This window comes from Sciurus vulgaris (assembly GCF_902686455.1).
Source record: "Sciurus vulgaris genome assembly, chromosome: 6".
Classification (NCBI taxonomy): domain Eukaryota; kingdom Metazoa; phylum Chordata; class Mammalia; order Rodentia; family Sciuridae; genus Sciurus; species Sciurus vulgaris.
This window is the reverse complement of record NC_136466.1, coordinates 116,818,161-116,834,229: the sequence shown is the minus strand read 5'-3', so window position 1 is coordinate 116,834,229 and position 16,069 is coordinate 116,818,161. Positions and strand designations below refer to the sequence as shown.

General features: G+C 37.4%; 1 protein-coding gene across 16 annotated transcripts in view; it reads left to right on the top strand.

The window, feature by feature from the left end:
- The window catches only part of MAST4 (microtubule associated serine/threonine kinase family member 4), a 556,979-nt gene that overhangs the window by 291,818 nt on the left and 249,092 nt on the right, over nucleotides 1-16,069 (top strand). For all 16 annotated transcript variants that reach the window (XM_079144856.1, XM_079144854.1, XM_079144853.1 and 13 more), the window contains one exon: nucleotides 2,630-2,661. In XM_079144856.1, the coding sequence (XP_079000982.1) occupies nucleotides 2,630-2,661 (32 nt within the window). The remainder of the gene's footprint in view (nucleotides 1-2,629; nucleotides 2,662-16,069) is intronic.

The window sequence follows — 16,069 nt, the reverse complement described above, 5'->3', positions numbered from 1 at the left end:
GGATTCTTCTTTCCCCCACTTTTCTTCCCACCTTCAATTCTTGCCTGACGCTAAATTTCGAACACATGTTCCACATATGGCAAATGCAAGCTTCAGTTTATGACTCAGACCGATATCACATGTCTTATCTAATTATCCAAGTATGTGTTAGTGACCTTATCCTGACATTAAGAAAATAAAATGAGGACACATACACAGAGTACCGCAGGGGCTTTGGCGGTAAAATGCCTTGGTGCTGTTCATTTATGTCTGACCAGTGCAGATTTATCAGCGTGTGGTCTCCATACATTAGGGCAGTCGCTGCTCCCTGCTCAGTCTGCGATTGCTTAGCCCCCCTGGTATTTGCAGACTTTCACAGCTACTGTTCACAAGGTCTTGGCCACGGCACATTCATTTCTCTCACTTTATTACCATCACATCTGATTCCAATTTGCTACCAAATTGAGTTTCCAGTCCTGAGCCTGACATTCAAGCAGTCAGGTGGATTAGCTCCTTCAGCTTGGTTAGCGTGGTGGCTTCAGGTCAGTTGACAGTGGCCTATTAAATGTCCTCTGCTCCTCATCTTGGAATCTCGGCTGCCGTCCCGGGGAGCAGCAAGGCTGGGTTACCCACTGTAACCTTTCTCCTTGTTTAGAACTCATAATTCTAGACCTACTGGAAAGACTTCTGATTAAAAACAGAGTTGGTTTTTATCCCTTATCTTGCTGTTTCAGCAGCTTTTTCTCAGAGCGAAGCAGCCAGTTTATGGTCGGGTCATTTGAGGGGATTTGATTGAGTGAACTACTTGAGTCATTCATTTGGCCCTGTCTTAGATCTTCCCAGTGATCTATTTGCATAGATAGTTGAAATCACATCTGATTTATTACTTTTTTGTTATTAATGATAACACCTCTGATATCTTCTGTGCTGCTGTCAGATCATCTTATTGGACAGAGCAGTATTACCCTTTCAGACTCTAGGCCTTTTGCTATGTAATGGTTCTCAATTTCTTTTTAAAAGAAACAATATGGTGAAGAATTCCTTCTGGGGAGTTTTCTTTTTTCAACCTGCATACAAAACTAATTTCTAGTGGTAGGCATAACCCAAGATACACATATAGAAAATTACTCACTGGTTTTCTGTTTGCATGTCAGCTCCCAAAGAAAACTGTCCAGGTTAGAAACTTTCCTCTTGTCATTGGGGCCTTGAGTAAATGAAGGTATATTTAGGTTTTAGAATCGGAGAGCCAGGGTCAGCAAATACTATAATTTCTTGTGACTAATCAAGGATCCAAGAAAAAAGCAAAACCAAACAAGAAGAGCAAAAACTAAAGCATTCACCCTGAACCCTTATAAAGAAATCCTCAGCTATTAGGGGAAAGAAGGCTCTTCTTTGCTAAAATTATCAATTCTTTCTGCTACTAAACAGTGATGTGATTATCATAACTCTGCTTGGAAACACATTTGCTGATAAGTAGGGAGGGCATCCTCTGTTTAAATCCCACATCACAGAGCTTTTGTTGCTTCTGATCAGATACTCTAAAGGCCATTCTCTGCAAGATGAGCAGGAGTAAATTTCACTTTTTAGAAATGATACCAAGACTACTGTCTGCAGCAAACATTTAGCATCCAGTAAGATAGGAGTCAGGAAAGGAGAGTTTGAAGTTAAGGGGAAACATCTTTCAAACAATAATGCTCAGCCCTGGAAGGCAAAAAATAAACTTGTGGGAAAGAATAACCCAAATGAATCAAACCTTTGGGATTTATAGGATACTTCATTTCAGGTTCAAGTAGCTGGATGACTCATTGCTTCCTATTCTTTAATTAGGGTCACCACGTCAGGGTTGGAGTATTTCTGAATCCCTGCTTATTTCTTTCTTTGGTGAACTTGTTTGCTAGTTTGGTTGGTTGGCTGGGTGGATTTTTGTTGTTTGTTTTCTTTTCCACAGCGTCTCTACTGATTAGGTAGATAATAATCTTAATTTGAGATAAGTGTAAGAGCCTCTTTTTCAAAGTAGGAAACCCTTTGGTAATTGTTGTGACCATCTGGTTACAGTTTAGAGGTTCATTAACCTACTTTTAAATATCTTAAGCAATAAATTACATTTGTTGTGAGGAATAATACCAGAAGGAATCCCATGTCACCATCTTTTATTTTAAATAATGAAGTATAATATTTGGTATGCATCATGAAAATTTTGCATGAATTTGTTTCTTTTGAGGGCAAGGTAGTCTGATTTAATTGCCCTTTTCATTTTACCTTTCATTTAATTGTAACCCTGCAAAATTTCTCCTACTACTTATATCTATTTCCTGTTTGATAAGTCCTTTGGTTCTTCAGATTTTCCTTATGTTCAATTACAGGACTGTGCAACTCAACTTAGTATTTTACTGTAGTTGCTATGGGAGGATTGATGGTTTTTGTCCTCCAGAACTCAGTTAAGCTGTGTTTATACCTTAAACACAGTGTACAAAGAGAACAGTGTAAGAAGGACTCCAGTATGCAATTATGGCATCAAAATCTTTTCAGTATACAGAACGCCAAATCAAGTATAATGAAGGATGATACATTTTATGTTTGTCTGGTTAACATCCCAGTAGTCTAAGGTTAATATAACATCTCCTATATGTGTTTTTCTTTTCTTTTGCAGAAGGAGCTGAGTCTCCCCCGAAGAGGAAGTCTGTAAGTAGTAGTATTATGTTTCCTTGTTTTCTTTCTGCATAATTTGTGATGTGGTATTCTCTGACTTGTTACATTTCAGTGACAATTGGAAGATTAATGATAATCAACTGAATTAAGAAAACAAAAACATGTAATTCATTTATAGAAAGTCAAATAGTAATGATTTCACTATCATTTCCAGGGCTTCTTCTCCTGACTATATTATTAAACTAAAATATACATTCATTCTTGGGAGGATCTTATTTTTCAAAAAAAAAAATTCCATTCTGTGACCAAGAAATTTAGTCTTTTAAGCTATAGAGAGTATAAATTGATCTGAATCAGAAATTAGTGCTCATCTGTGTGTTCTGGAAGTCTGTGATTATTTCTTATACAGTACAGTTCTTTTATGCAGTCAGTTGTGTACTTTTGTATGTGAATTGATAAAGACATTGAGTCAGCTGAACTTTACTCTTAGATCTAGATCTTACTGAACTGATTCATGTAGTGCTCCTGTATCAAAACATCAGATTTATGAACCTTGACTTTGTTTCTTTATAGTGTCTCAATCTTTCATTTTTAAAGGCAAATAATATATTTGCATAAATCATAGCTTTTTCATTAGCGATTTGTAGGATGAAATTAATTGCCTTTAATATTCTATTGTGTTCAGGGTAGATTTATTATTAACTAGTACTTACATAAGAACTGATCTAACTATTTAGATTTGCTGTCTGATTTACATAGAAGTTAGTGGAAGGGCAACTTTTTAAAATATACATTCATTCTTGGGAACATCTTATTTTTTTAAAAAAAGTAGTATAAATCTTTAAGATAAAATTTCACAAATCTCTCTGTGGAGGATTAGAAAAATATGTGGTGACTGTTGAAAGATAAGATTCATCCTATTGGCTAAATCATGGAAATTTTTAGCCTTTGTATCTTGGAACCAAAACTCTTGAGCTGTGAATATTTTATTATCATTTTGCTTCTTTTTTTTTTTTTTTTTTCCCAAGTTTAAACTGCCAGGTGGACTATTCCAGATGATTATTCTTGGAAAATGTGCTTAGTCAAATTGGCATTAGCTCCCAGCTTCCACTTCTCTGTGCTAGAGGTTAATGGCCAAATAGCTTACATTAGGAAATGCCCTTAGAATTAAACACTCTTTTATATCATTATTCAGACTGTTTCTTCAACTTGCAAGAGTCAAAAGTTTGATGTTTCCCATCATAATGAGAAATCAGAAATAAGAAAAATAGAACAAAACTACATAAACTATCTTTATTGGAAAAAATATTAATTTGTTTATTTATATTTTTATTTGGGCCTTAAACACCCTAGATATTTCGTCTATACTGTATTTGAAAACTTTAGGACTTTAGAAAAACTTTGCTAGCCTTTATACTAGATTGCACTTGGCTCTATTAATAACTTTCTAGTAATTATTGGAAAGATCATACTAATTAGCAAATTAAATTCCTTATATTTGATTAAGAGCCATTTCTTCTTTTGCAGTCAAGTAAGTCTTAATTCTATTAATGTTAACTGCTAACCATGAGTTGATCTGAAAATTTACAACAAAAAAGAAGATATTTAAATTTATCTACTTGAGAATGGAATCTTTATTGAAAAAAGGATAATGAATTGTATGTTTAAAGCCCATGCTTTGAATACATAGTTAGGGAAAGAATTGTGTGCCATATAAAATCCCTTCCCAAGTAAATACCAGTTGATTGTTCAGGGGACAGAATAAAAGCACAGTGCATATGTCAAACTACAGCTACCTTTTCCAGGGAATTTTGTGAAAATATTCCCAAGTGAAGGAACACCAAAATAAAAATGCAGTCTTGTATTTTCTATTAAATACCAATACTCCCCCCCAAATTAATGATGCCTGATACAGTTTTCTTTTCTGGAGCCCAATGCCACTCGATGTTTTCATTGAACACAACAGTGTCAGGAATCATTCTCTTCACGTAAGGTTCTTTTAGGACTTTGAAAAAAGAAAATAGCTCTTAAAATAAATGCAAGAGTGGTTTTAATACAAATCTAATGAAGAAGGGCACAGGCGTATCTTTATTAGGTGTCCGTATTAGCCAACATCATGGTACCTGGTTATTAGACCCGTTAACACTTTCTCAGCTTATTTACTGCCCAGATACCTCCTGTACCAATAATTTCAAAATCTTTCTGTACCTCCTCCCAGAAGGACTGGGGTTTTGAGTCTGCTGTTCTGTTGAGTCATGTTTAACAGTGAGCAACTGCACAGTATAGCATTGCGCTCATTGTTTGTAGTAACACAGTGATGTGATTGAAATTGTCAGAGGGCACGTACCTTCAGAAAGGCTGTGCTTTTGGAAGGAGACACCTTGTTTTGGTGTATCTGCTTCCAATTTGTTTGTCTTGAAGCATGATATTTTTAAATAACATGTTTATCTTTCCAAAACTTATAAGATCTGTTAGATTTGTTGAAAACATTTGAGTATTGTTTAGAATAAGCTTAAAGATCATTTTTATGTCCACAATTATATATAAACATATACCTAAAACTTTCACAAATAAAAGAACACAGAAAATATGCTTTTTATTATTACTTAAAAGTATGAAAAAGCAACTTATAATCTGTCTAGAAAAATATAATTCAAATCCCCCCTAATTTTTAATTTCTAGTCATTTTGAAAGAAATAACTTGAAAGCTCATCTTGTTTCACAAACATGTGAAAAGTTTCCAAAGGCAATTATTGCAACCTCCTTTTTTTAATAGTGCAAAAAGTAATAAAAAATAAAATTCAAGGGAACTGCTTTCAGGCCTGGTATAACAAGTGCCTTTCCAGCCCTTTCTCTCTCTTTGGGCCCCAGACCTTAACTCTGTCCCAGCTGCCCTAGATTTTTTGCTTTAATTCTTCCATTCAAAGAATTTCCCTTCACCAAGTCTTTTGATCCCATATTCTTCCAGCATTTTCCCTCTCATGCCTCTTAGAACTAAAGTCATCACATTCTTTGCTTGCTCTCCTCTCAACAACCTGTCAAATCATGATAGAGCTATTAGAAGGAGTACTAAACTGCAGGTAAAAGGACTGGAGGATCTGTATCAACAGGTATAATTATAAAAAACCCAGGGAAAATTTCATAGGCAAGATAGCATTAACTTTATAAAATTTTAAAAATATGCAGAAGAATATCTTGTACTGTTTTTAAGTGCCTTGATAGTAAAAGTATAAAAACATGCATGGAAAGCAGGTTTATGATAAAGGTTACTTACTAGTGCAGGAAATGACTGAAATGGGAATTGACTGGCCTTACAGGGAGTTTCATATATGGTTAATGTGGTTATGTGCACCTATGTGTTTATCTTTTACCCTCTTTGTTTTGGTATTGAAATATTTTACTTAAACTACTCAGTGATTTGACAAAAGTTGAATTCAAGCTGTTTTAGCCAAGTATTTACACAGATTTTAAAAATGATTTGAAGAAAAATCATATAAAATCTGCTCTGAATAAAAAAATATACCAAATGTGTGTTTTGTTTCCTGAGGATTTTTGTTTGTTTTTGTTTCTTGATGAACATCGGCCCCAATGAGTGCAATTTTATAATGATTGAAAGATCTTCTGTGGCAGGCACCGATTGGTTAATGACAAATTTCACAGAAAAAACATTACGAGGATAAATTTTGGTACTCTTGAAATGCCTTATTATAATACTAACTACAGGTGGGGGGGGCAAAGAGACAATTGCACATGTAATCATATATCATAGCAGTTAGCTTCAGAACTAGATTCAGTGCTCTGGATTTTTAGCCTGATGCTGACTTGTCCTTTTGTATTCATTCAGCGAGGTACCAAGTATGGTAACTTACCCTGTGTGGCTGTTTGTGTAAGGGACACAAGACTATCTCCCCCACCAGATAGGGAGCCTGGAGCAGAGAAGGTACCGGCTGCTTCTGATTAGCCTGCCCCAAGCCTGCTCTGTGAAGAGAAGCCGTGATCCCATGGCTGGTTGGCAAATGCCAGGACCTTCATGGTTTATATTCAATGTGGGACACAGAGACTCCCTTGACATTATTTTGATTTTGTCAATAACTTATCTGAACAGTGTCTATTTCTAAAAGTGCATTAGTATCATGGGTCTTTTATTGAGGTTTCACCCATATTTAAGAACTAAAGTCCTGAAATGACATTTCTAAGTGGAAAACTCTCTGGGAGGAGTTTGCTTTTAGGCAGAAGGAAAAAAAAATAGTGGAAAAAATGAAAAAGCCAAGATGTGAGCTAATGGATGGCAAGGAACAAAACCAAGGTGTCCCTGGCAGCTGCTGCTTATTTTTAAAGGACTCCTTTGTCTTCTGTTAATTGCCCAAATAAACAGCTCTCCAGGACAGAGGCTGCTGCTTCTTTTTTGAATTCCCTAGAGTCTCTTGGTAGCTTTTATACCCCAGAGAGAGGAGCAGGAAATTGGTTATGCTAGCTCCCTCCTTTCCTCCCATCCTGCTTTTTAATGGTCTTACAGATCTCTCCACACAGAGAAGAAGGAAATTGTATTATCTATTCTTAGCAATAGATTCTCCCTGTACTTAAAATGGTCTTTCTTCTACCCTGTTTAATTATGAGCCTTAGTGCATTGTTTCATGTATCTCTGTAGGCCTGTGATCTCTAAAAGTATCTGCAATTATTAGTTTCTTTTAGTGGAATCAATGATTGATACTTAGGTGACTTCTTGGCCTTATGTTCTTTGGTCATATATGCTTTAAAGATTTTTAATGGGTATCCAGCAGCAGGAACCCAATGCAGAAGCATCTCATCATGTGCACAGCAGTCCTGGAAAAATATGTCTCTGTATGCTGAGGAATTGCTGGGAGTATTGAAATTACCGGAAGCAAGAAGAATCTTGGCTCATTTTAATGTCTTGATCTAGCAACAATACCAGCATTTTATAACAGTATTTCTTTCAATAGTGTTAATGTTTCTTTTCTATTCACCCTTTTCTTTCATTATTTGGAAAGTGGCTGGAGTCCAGTAGGGTTGGCTGGGAGTAAGCATGGTAGATGTCCATACCGTCTGTCATATGCTAGGCCCGCTTGGAAGCCCACCTCACTTTCATAAAGGGGATGTCCCTCTTAATCACACCTACTGCAGTGTCAGACATCCCAGTGCCAGAAATTCATTTGCTTGTATCTTGAAGATGTTTTCTTTGGTACCTTACTGAAACAAACATACCTTGGGGGATAGCAGAAGATAGTCAATTAATGGGGTGCTTCTGGTGTACAGGCCAGAAGCAAGGCTACCAGAGACTAGAGGAGGTGTTGAAAACCATTTGGCTACATGAATTATACACTTATTTGACTCATTTCTAATTTGGCCTTCCTTAGGTAGGTGCAAGAGTGTTCAGGGATGGGTAGAAAGATGAGAGTGATGAGCAGAGGGAGACAGTATTGTCAAAGAATGGTTTAGGACCTTGGAGGCAGAGGAACCTGATGGTCACTGGGAATTTCTGGGTGGAGCTGAGCCTGCTGGAACTCTGAGATAGAATTTGTCATACCATAGATATACGGAATTGCTTGCATTGAATTAGAAAGTTTCTAAGGTTGAATTCCTTATTTTGAGACGAGATAGGAAGTGACCTTATATGTAATTGAAGAGACTTGGGTTAATGTCATTAGTGTACATAGTTCTATGCAATTTTTTTTTTAAAGAGTTAAATTCAGGCCTGGTGTATTCAGAGCACAATGCCTTGACTGGTTGTTTAGAAAAGTGGTTGGAGTAAAATGAGGTTATTTTCAGAATGCAAGGAGAGGGAATCACCTTGGTTTTACAACTGATTTGAAATAGATTTATGAGATTTTCAGCAAGGTGAAGGCAACATTTCCTGAAAAAGAGGGAAAGAGTTTAATTCAAGCAAAATAAAGGACACATAAACCATATTTGGATAACTTTTAAAATAAATTTATTTTCTGCTTAGCATTTTCTACTTTCCCACCCCCACAAATATTGAAGCAGGAATTCAAAATATGTATTGTCAAAGACACATGGAAATCCAGTGTCATTTTGAATGTTAGAAACCCAAAAACAAAACGAAGAAAAAATTGAGTGTTGCATCTGAATTAGCATTTAAAGTGGCATGTTTATATAAAAAGAGAGCAGTGTAATATATCCTGAGAGTAAAGAGAGGATTTCAGACTGGGAAGAATGTCAATTGCATTTATATATTCATGGAGTAGCCAGTTTGGTATTTGGCATGTATTTGCATCGTTTCTTATCACACATGCACTTATCTTCTATGAAATAGGGAGGGAGGAGATTTGGGAGATGGAAACAATGTAGGATTGTTATTTTTACCTTAGAAAATAAGAAGAACTTATGTTTGCTCTACTGGAAAGGTTTAGGTTACCCTAGGGGAGGTTTAGATTTTTCAAAATATGTGTGCATTTTCAGACGCACTCAAGAATGCAGATCTGAACTGTGTGTGCCTGTGTGTATGCACGTGTGTAAGAGGGGGCGTGGTATGGAGGCTTGTGTACTTTGAACTGATTCTCAAGATAAATCTAAAATGACACTTCCAGTTGAAAACTACCGCTCTTAGGTGAACTTCAGGGAGCTCCGGGGTAGGTTTGGGGGGTCCCCAAAAACTTGAAGGGAAATTACCCCTTTCATATGCTCTAGTATAACTTTTTTAGCAAGTCTGAATTCAGCAGGATTTGGGGGAAGGTTTTACAGTGAGAAATCCTCTGTAGTAAGACCTGTAAAGAGCGGCCCACTGGGACAGGGGAATATGTGTGTTTTTTCACTACAAGCTACCTTCTCCAGGCTGTGAATCTATAGAGAATCCATGGGTAGCCATTCAGAGTATGGACCCAGGAGCACACTGCCCAGTTTTAAATCCTGTCTCTGCCACTTAATGAAGTTTGTGACTTCAAAATTTACTTAACCTTCATGTGTCCTGGTTTCCTCATCTGTAAAATGAACATACCATTATATTCAGGAATTGTTTAGAGGATCGATTAATATTTGTTATAATATTTGTTACAATATTTGTTATAATAGTACCTGCCATGTAGTAAGCGCTATGTGTGTGTGAGTGTGTGTGTTTAATAAATAAAACCTATGAGGAATTATACCCTGTCCCTTCTCCCTTCAAATCCTGTCTTACTGAGTTAGGCACAAGATCACATTGTAGACTGGGCAATTTCCTTAGTGCCAGATCTTTTGATTATCATTTTCTGAGGGTCTGTTTTCTTTCCAAGGAGAGGTGTTAAAGGTGTTAAAGGGGAAAGAGCAACTTGGGTTGCTCTTTCACTCTATCCTGTGATGGTCAACCATGATGTAGAGTTTTCTACATGTGCAACAGAGACAGACGCACACATATTGTGGCACTGTATCATCAGGATGTGGGGGGAATGAAATCCCTGTGCTCAGTGGCCCTTCTTATAGAATAATCTATGGCTTCTCAGCATAGTGTACAGGTCACTTCTTGAAACTCTGTTTTGGGGCAGAATGTGTTGAGAAGAACAATGTGGGACATTATAGCTCTCCATATGGAATATTTCAATCATAGGATTTCAGAGCTAGGAGAAATCTGATTTAAAATAGCTACATTCAATAAGTGAAGAACTGAGCGCTTAGGATTTGGGACCTGCTTTGGCTCAGATAGACTGATTTTCAACCATGATGAGAATTTAGGGTTCCTAACTACCAGGGACTGGAGCAAAGTTTCTTCTTCAGATCAATATGCTGGAGTCAACATGCTGGGAAGTAAGGGGGTGTATACATTGAGTTCCAGGAAGACATGAATTTTAGCATTGACAGCCACAGTGTGGGCTAAATAAAGGATAAACTTCACAGAGCATGTTTGACTTGACTTGTCACAGGTTTTTACTTAACTCTCAGGAATACTTTGAGTCACCCACCCAGCACTGCCAGGAGCAAAGTGTACCTCAGAATTAGGAAGACTAGTGACGGCTCCTCTAAGAGGGGTGCAGCAAGCCCAGCTGCAGCTACTGGCAACCCCCAAATATATCCATCATCCAGTTAGACATGTGAGCAGCAGCTGAGCTCTGTATTGTCCTCTCTTTACCCACATTGCACGGTAGTAAGTTGGGTCCTCCACGGCCCTGATAGGAGAGGCGAGAATTCCCTTGTGTTCCTTTCAGTCTCTGTGGATTTCTCTGCTACGGTTCCTGGATCTTTAATATCCTTCTCTTTTACTCTTGGTAGTGGCAGACCTAAGCAACTACAGAAGAAAAATAATGTGTTTTAAGGTTACTCCCCCCCCCCCCTTTTTTTTGCTTTACTGAAGTGGAAACCTTACCTTCTGAGGTTTTGATGGGTCATTTCTTTCATCTGAAAACACCTACATTGTCTTTTTAAAAAATTATTTGTTCTAATTTGTTGTACATGACAGTAGAATGCATTTATACATTTTGATACATCGTGCATACATTGTCTTTTAACATGTTGTTCTGTGAAGTCTTCTCTTTGGGGATGAGGTCCAGGACTTCCCTGTGCTTACACGTTGGAACATGAGACATGCCTGTGGAACATGCCAGTAACTCCATAGTCCTTCCCTTTTGGGTGGCCATCTGGGTTCTGCTTCACTTCACACATCATCCAGATAACCTTTGGCTCTTACCCGTAGGAGATTCTATGCAGATAGTTCTGTCAACACAATTGCCTGAAAGGAAAATATTTTTACCAACTGTGGTCTATAAATTTGATTTACACGTGGACATAAATGGGTGGCATGAATTTGACCTAGAAGGATATATTTTAACAACTTTTTTAGAATGAAAGTTCTAAAAAGTTTATACATGTATGGTACAAAAGGAAAGATTTTAAATGCTTGTATTGTAGAAATATGAAAGAATCTTTTAAGAAGTGTTTGGATATTTTAGGGATACTTCCATGAAAATGTCCTTACTTTATTAGAAACCTTTAGTTTAGCATAACCTCTACATTCTTTATTGTGAAGGAAGAAAATGATGTCTAACTTTCTGTGTGTCATAGGTGTACATGGGATTAACCTGTTGGTGACATTAGCTCTGAATGCCTTATTGTTCCTAAACCTGGGTGTTCTATGCAGTTTGTCATTGTTATGGGCAGTGGCAGTACATGCTTCTACTTAGAAAGGTCAGCTTAGAAGCGGAGGTTATCTTTTTGATGTATTTTTTAAGAGACTGAAGAGGCCATTTGCTTTGGGCTTGGCACCATGTGACTTCCACGTGTACCTGCTTTGAGGAAAGTGATATTTTTGTGAGGGGAAGTAGGGACCTTCCTTCTAGGCTAAGCAGCAGGGTTATGGGAAGGAGAGTTTTGTGTCTTTTCTCTGTTCCCCAGGGCCTTTCTACCAATGAGTAAACACTAGTATTTGTTTTGCATGGGGCACATGAGTGAGTTCTCCAGGGGTTTTGTAATTCAGGATATAAAACATAGTGTTTCTTATTTTAACAAATCAAGAATCAATTATCTACAAGAATAAGTAGAAATTTTTTGTTTTATGTCTAGGATAAATTAGTTTAAATATTAAAAATAGTCCTTGTGGATTAAAGAAGCACCTGGAAGCAATGAGGTATGTTTTAAAAATGAACTTGACATTACATATTGAAATGAAATTAATAGATCAGTACACAGGTTTCATGTCTTAGGGGAACAATGGTGGCTTTTTTAGGTGTGCTTCCAAGGTATTAATTTGTATGTAAATGCAGTTGGTTCTGATAGGGAAAATATTGTTGCCAAACATATGGATTTTTAAAAAAAAGTTTATTATTTAATTATTATCTTTTAAATTCAGGCCACTTAGCTCTATTCTTCTTTTCTATTTACTTTTTTTCCTTAAAGGGGTTGCATAAAATCTTTAAAACCATGGTAGAGATGGTGATGGCTATCTTTTCAGGTGTTTGAAAGGAGAATTAAAGCAAAGATAGTTCAATGGGGTGCTTCATTAAGGCTCTATCTAGTCTTTTCCACTCCAGCACACACCATATCTGCTATTTAACATCACCTAAGTTGTATTCTGTTAACATACCAAGACCTGTGAGATCTGTTTCTTTTAACCCATAGCAGAATTTAACACAATAAAACAACCTCGCAACTCCCATACACTGCTTTCTTTTGTGGAATTCCTTGTAGCATGAACCGATTCAGCTGTCCCAAGAGCCCTATCACCTTCTCTGCTTTACCAGTTAACATTGCAGTTTTTTCCCTTTTAAAGCCAGCTTTATTGAGGTGTAATTGGCACACAATAAACTATGCATAATTTAAAGTGCATAATTTGATATGTTCTGACACATATGCACCTGTAAAACCACTACCACAGGTAAGATATGTATTTAAAGTACATATAGTTTATATTTACATGTTTATTATTTACATTTCTACATTATTGTATAAATAATATACAGATAGTGTGTGTATGTATGCATGTATATGTATCTCCTATAAATTTTCCTCTACCTTGTGCCCCAACCAGGCAGCCACCAATGCTTGCCACCCCTAAAGGTTATTTTGTATTTATTAAAATTTAAGTTATTAGAACAGTACTGTACATACACCCTCCTCTATTTTTATTTGTTTTTTGATCTGACTCCTTTCAATCAGCATCTGGCTCTTTTTACACTTCCTGGATTATTGTGGCTTAATGTAAGTCTTGAAATTAATTCTTGTGGCATGTGTTAATAATAATTCATTACTTTTTATTGCTAAGAGCAAGCCTACTGAATGGTTGTGCCACAGTTTGTCTATCTGTTCACTTGCGGATGGACATTTGGGTTCCTTATCCTTTTGGTCTTTATAAAGAAATCTGCTACAGGTTGAACATCTCTAATTTAAAAATTTGAAATCCAGATTGCTCTAAAATCTGAAACACTTAAAGTTGCAAGCATTTTGGAGAAGAGATGCCCAGGCCATGGACATAATCTGTAAATGTTTTCTCCTGTTCTGTGGCTTGGGTTTTTTTTTTTTTTTTTTTTTTTTTTTTTTTTCTTTGTAGGATCCAGTGAAGGAGAAGAGTTTTTAATTTTGCTCTAATTTATGGACTTGTTCTTTAAGTGCTTCCTTTGGTGTTGATCTGTCATCTTTGCATAATCCAAGGGTACAAAGGCTTTCTCTGGTGCTTTTTTTCAGAAGTTTTAGTGTTTGTATTTAGACTCATGACTAATTTTGAGTTGATTTTTGTATGTGGAGTGAAATATGGATCAAAATTGATGTTTTTTACATGTAAGTATCTAATTGTCCAAGAACTATTTGTCAAATAGTCTATCCTTTGCCCCTTGAAATACCATATATCTTTGTCAAAGCTCAGTGTCCCCGTGTGTGTCTACCCACAGGCTTTCTATTCCACCTCTTTCATTAATCTGTTTGTCCTTATACCATTTCCATGTTACCTGGATTATTGTGGCTTGATAGAAGTCTTGATAAGAGTAGTGATGATCCTCTAACTTTATGCATCTTTTCTCCATTGTTTTGGCTATTGTAGATTCTTTTACTTTGGAATCAGTTTTGTCAGCTAGTATAAAAAGCCTGAGTGGATTTTGCGTGTGTGTGTGTGTGTGTTTGTGTGTGTGTGTGTGTGTGTGTAATTGCATTGAATTACAGATCAATTTGAGGAACTATGAAGAGTTGATGAGTAATTATGACGAAACTGTAGCCTAGAGGTGGATTGGAGAGAATGGCATGTCAGTGGAGAGATGGGCACAGGACTGCCTTCGTGGGGTGCTTATGGTGGAAATGAGTGACCCATGCTGGGAAGACCAATATGAGAATGGAATGACCAGAAAGGAGTTCATACCCTGTTAGAAAACCCTCTCAGAAAAGCTGAAAGGAACGGTTGGGTGTGTGTTTCTGAAAGCCGCTCAGGGACTTATTTCAAGTTGAAGTCTAAGGGAACTAGCCACATTTCTTCTGGGAAGAACTGTGGTGGAGAGCCCAGGCTCAGCAAAGAGCCACAGTGGAGGAAGAAGAGTATGACCAGACAATGCTGAGGGGCTGGGGAGAGGGCCACAGCCTGAGAAGGTTGTGGTGCCGGGCTCAGGGAGGGTAGCATTGTGCTCTAAGGACCGAGTAATATAAAGCAATGCAGACCTGTTGTACACTTGACCTGACTCTTGATCTAGAGCAACTCGGGGTGATGTTGCCCCAAAAGGTGACATTTGACAATGTCTGAAGACATTTTATTTGTTGCAGTTATTGGAGGCGTGTTAGGGTTTCTCCTTTATTTGGGAGATGCCAGAGGTACTGCTAAACACCCTACAGCATACAGGAAACCTCTACCTCCAGCCCAACAAGGAATTACCTGCCCTAAATGTCAGTAGTGCCTGGTCCAGAGAGGGAAGAGCAGAAACAAAGGTGGAATGAGTGTGAGCGCCCACTGGCATTTGAGATTTCACAGTGTGCTGAGTCCAAGAGAAAAAAAAGTGTTCTCTTGTGTAGTGATGACTGGAAAGTTAACCTGGATCGCCAGGAATTGCTGTGAGACTCTCCTTTGGTGATGTTTTCAGAAGGTACCTAAAAATGCTATCAGATAAAGCTAGAATTCTTTTAACCAAAGAATACCTTGGACCACAAATAAATGGAGGGAATTTGGAACATTAGAGTTAGTTCACTTGAAGAAGAAAATGAATGGTCATGGCAATGTCCTTGGGTTTATCAAGTAGTCTGCTTTTGATTACCAGTGATAGAGAACCTAACCCAAAGTTACTGGGAAAAAAAGAAAAAAAGAAATTTACCAGCCCTTATGACTTTTTACCCCAGGCTTCCTGTGGGGATTGATCCAAAGGGTCAGGGCTGTCATGGAGGGCCCTAGCTCTCCTTTCTCCCTCTGCAGGCTTCCTTCCATCTTGTTCATCGATGTCTGTCAGCAGTTCCCACGGTTACTCTTTTTCTTGTTCACTCTCACTGGGAGAGAGATTTTCTCCTTCCACTCTTAACGTTTTCTCTTTGGACCATTTTCCATTCTGTGTTCAGTCATGAGTATGGCAGTGTTTATGACATCTCTCTCATGAGCTCAGGCCTTTGCTGTCCAGTGCAGTAGCCACTAGCCACTCTTACACTATGTCTAGTCTAAATTGAGATGGGAAAATTAAATGTGAAATATCTCATTAATATTTCTTATATTAATTGCATATTTAAATAATAATGTGGGATATATTGGGTTAGATAAAAATATAAAAATTACATCCATTCATTTCTTTCAAAAGTTTTTCAGTGTGACTACCAGAAAATTTAAGACCATGTAAGTGACTTGGAATTATTTTTCCTGTGGAGAGCAGTAAGTTTAAACCAATTAGGAGTCCCTGGAAATGGAGTGTATTCAACCCTACCTGAACATGTGACTGATACCCATGGTGGGAAGAGAGAGAAAATAGACACTGGGCAAGGCACCATAAATGACCACAGCCTCTGTCGTGAGACTGGCATTACAAAGAAGGAAGATCTGTTCATTTGA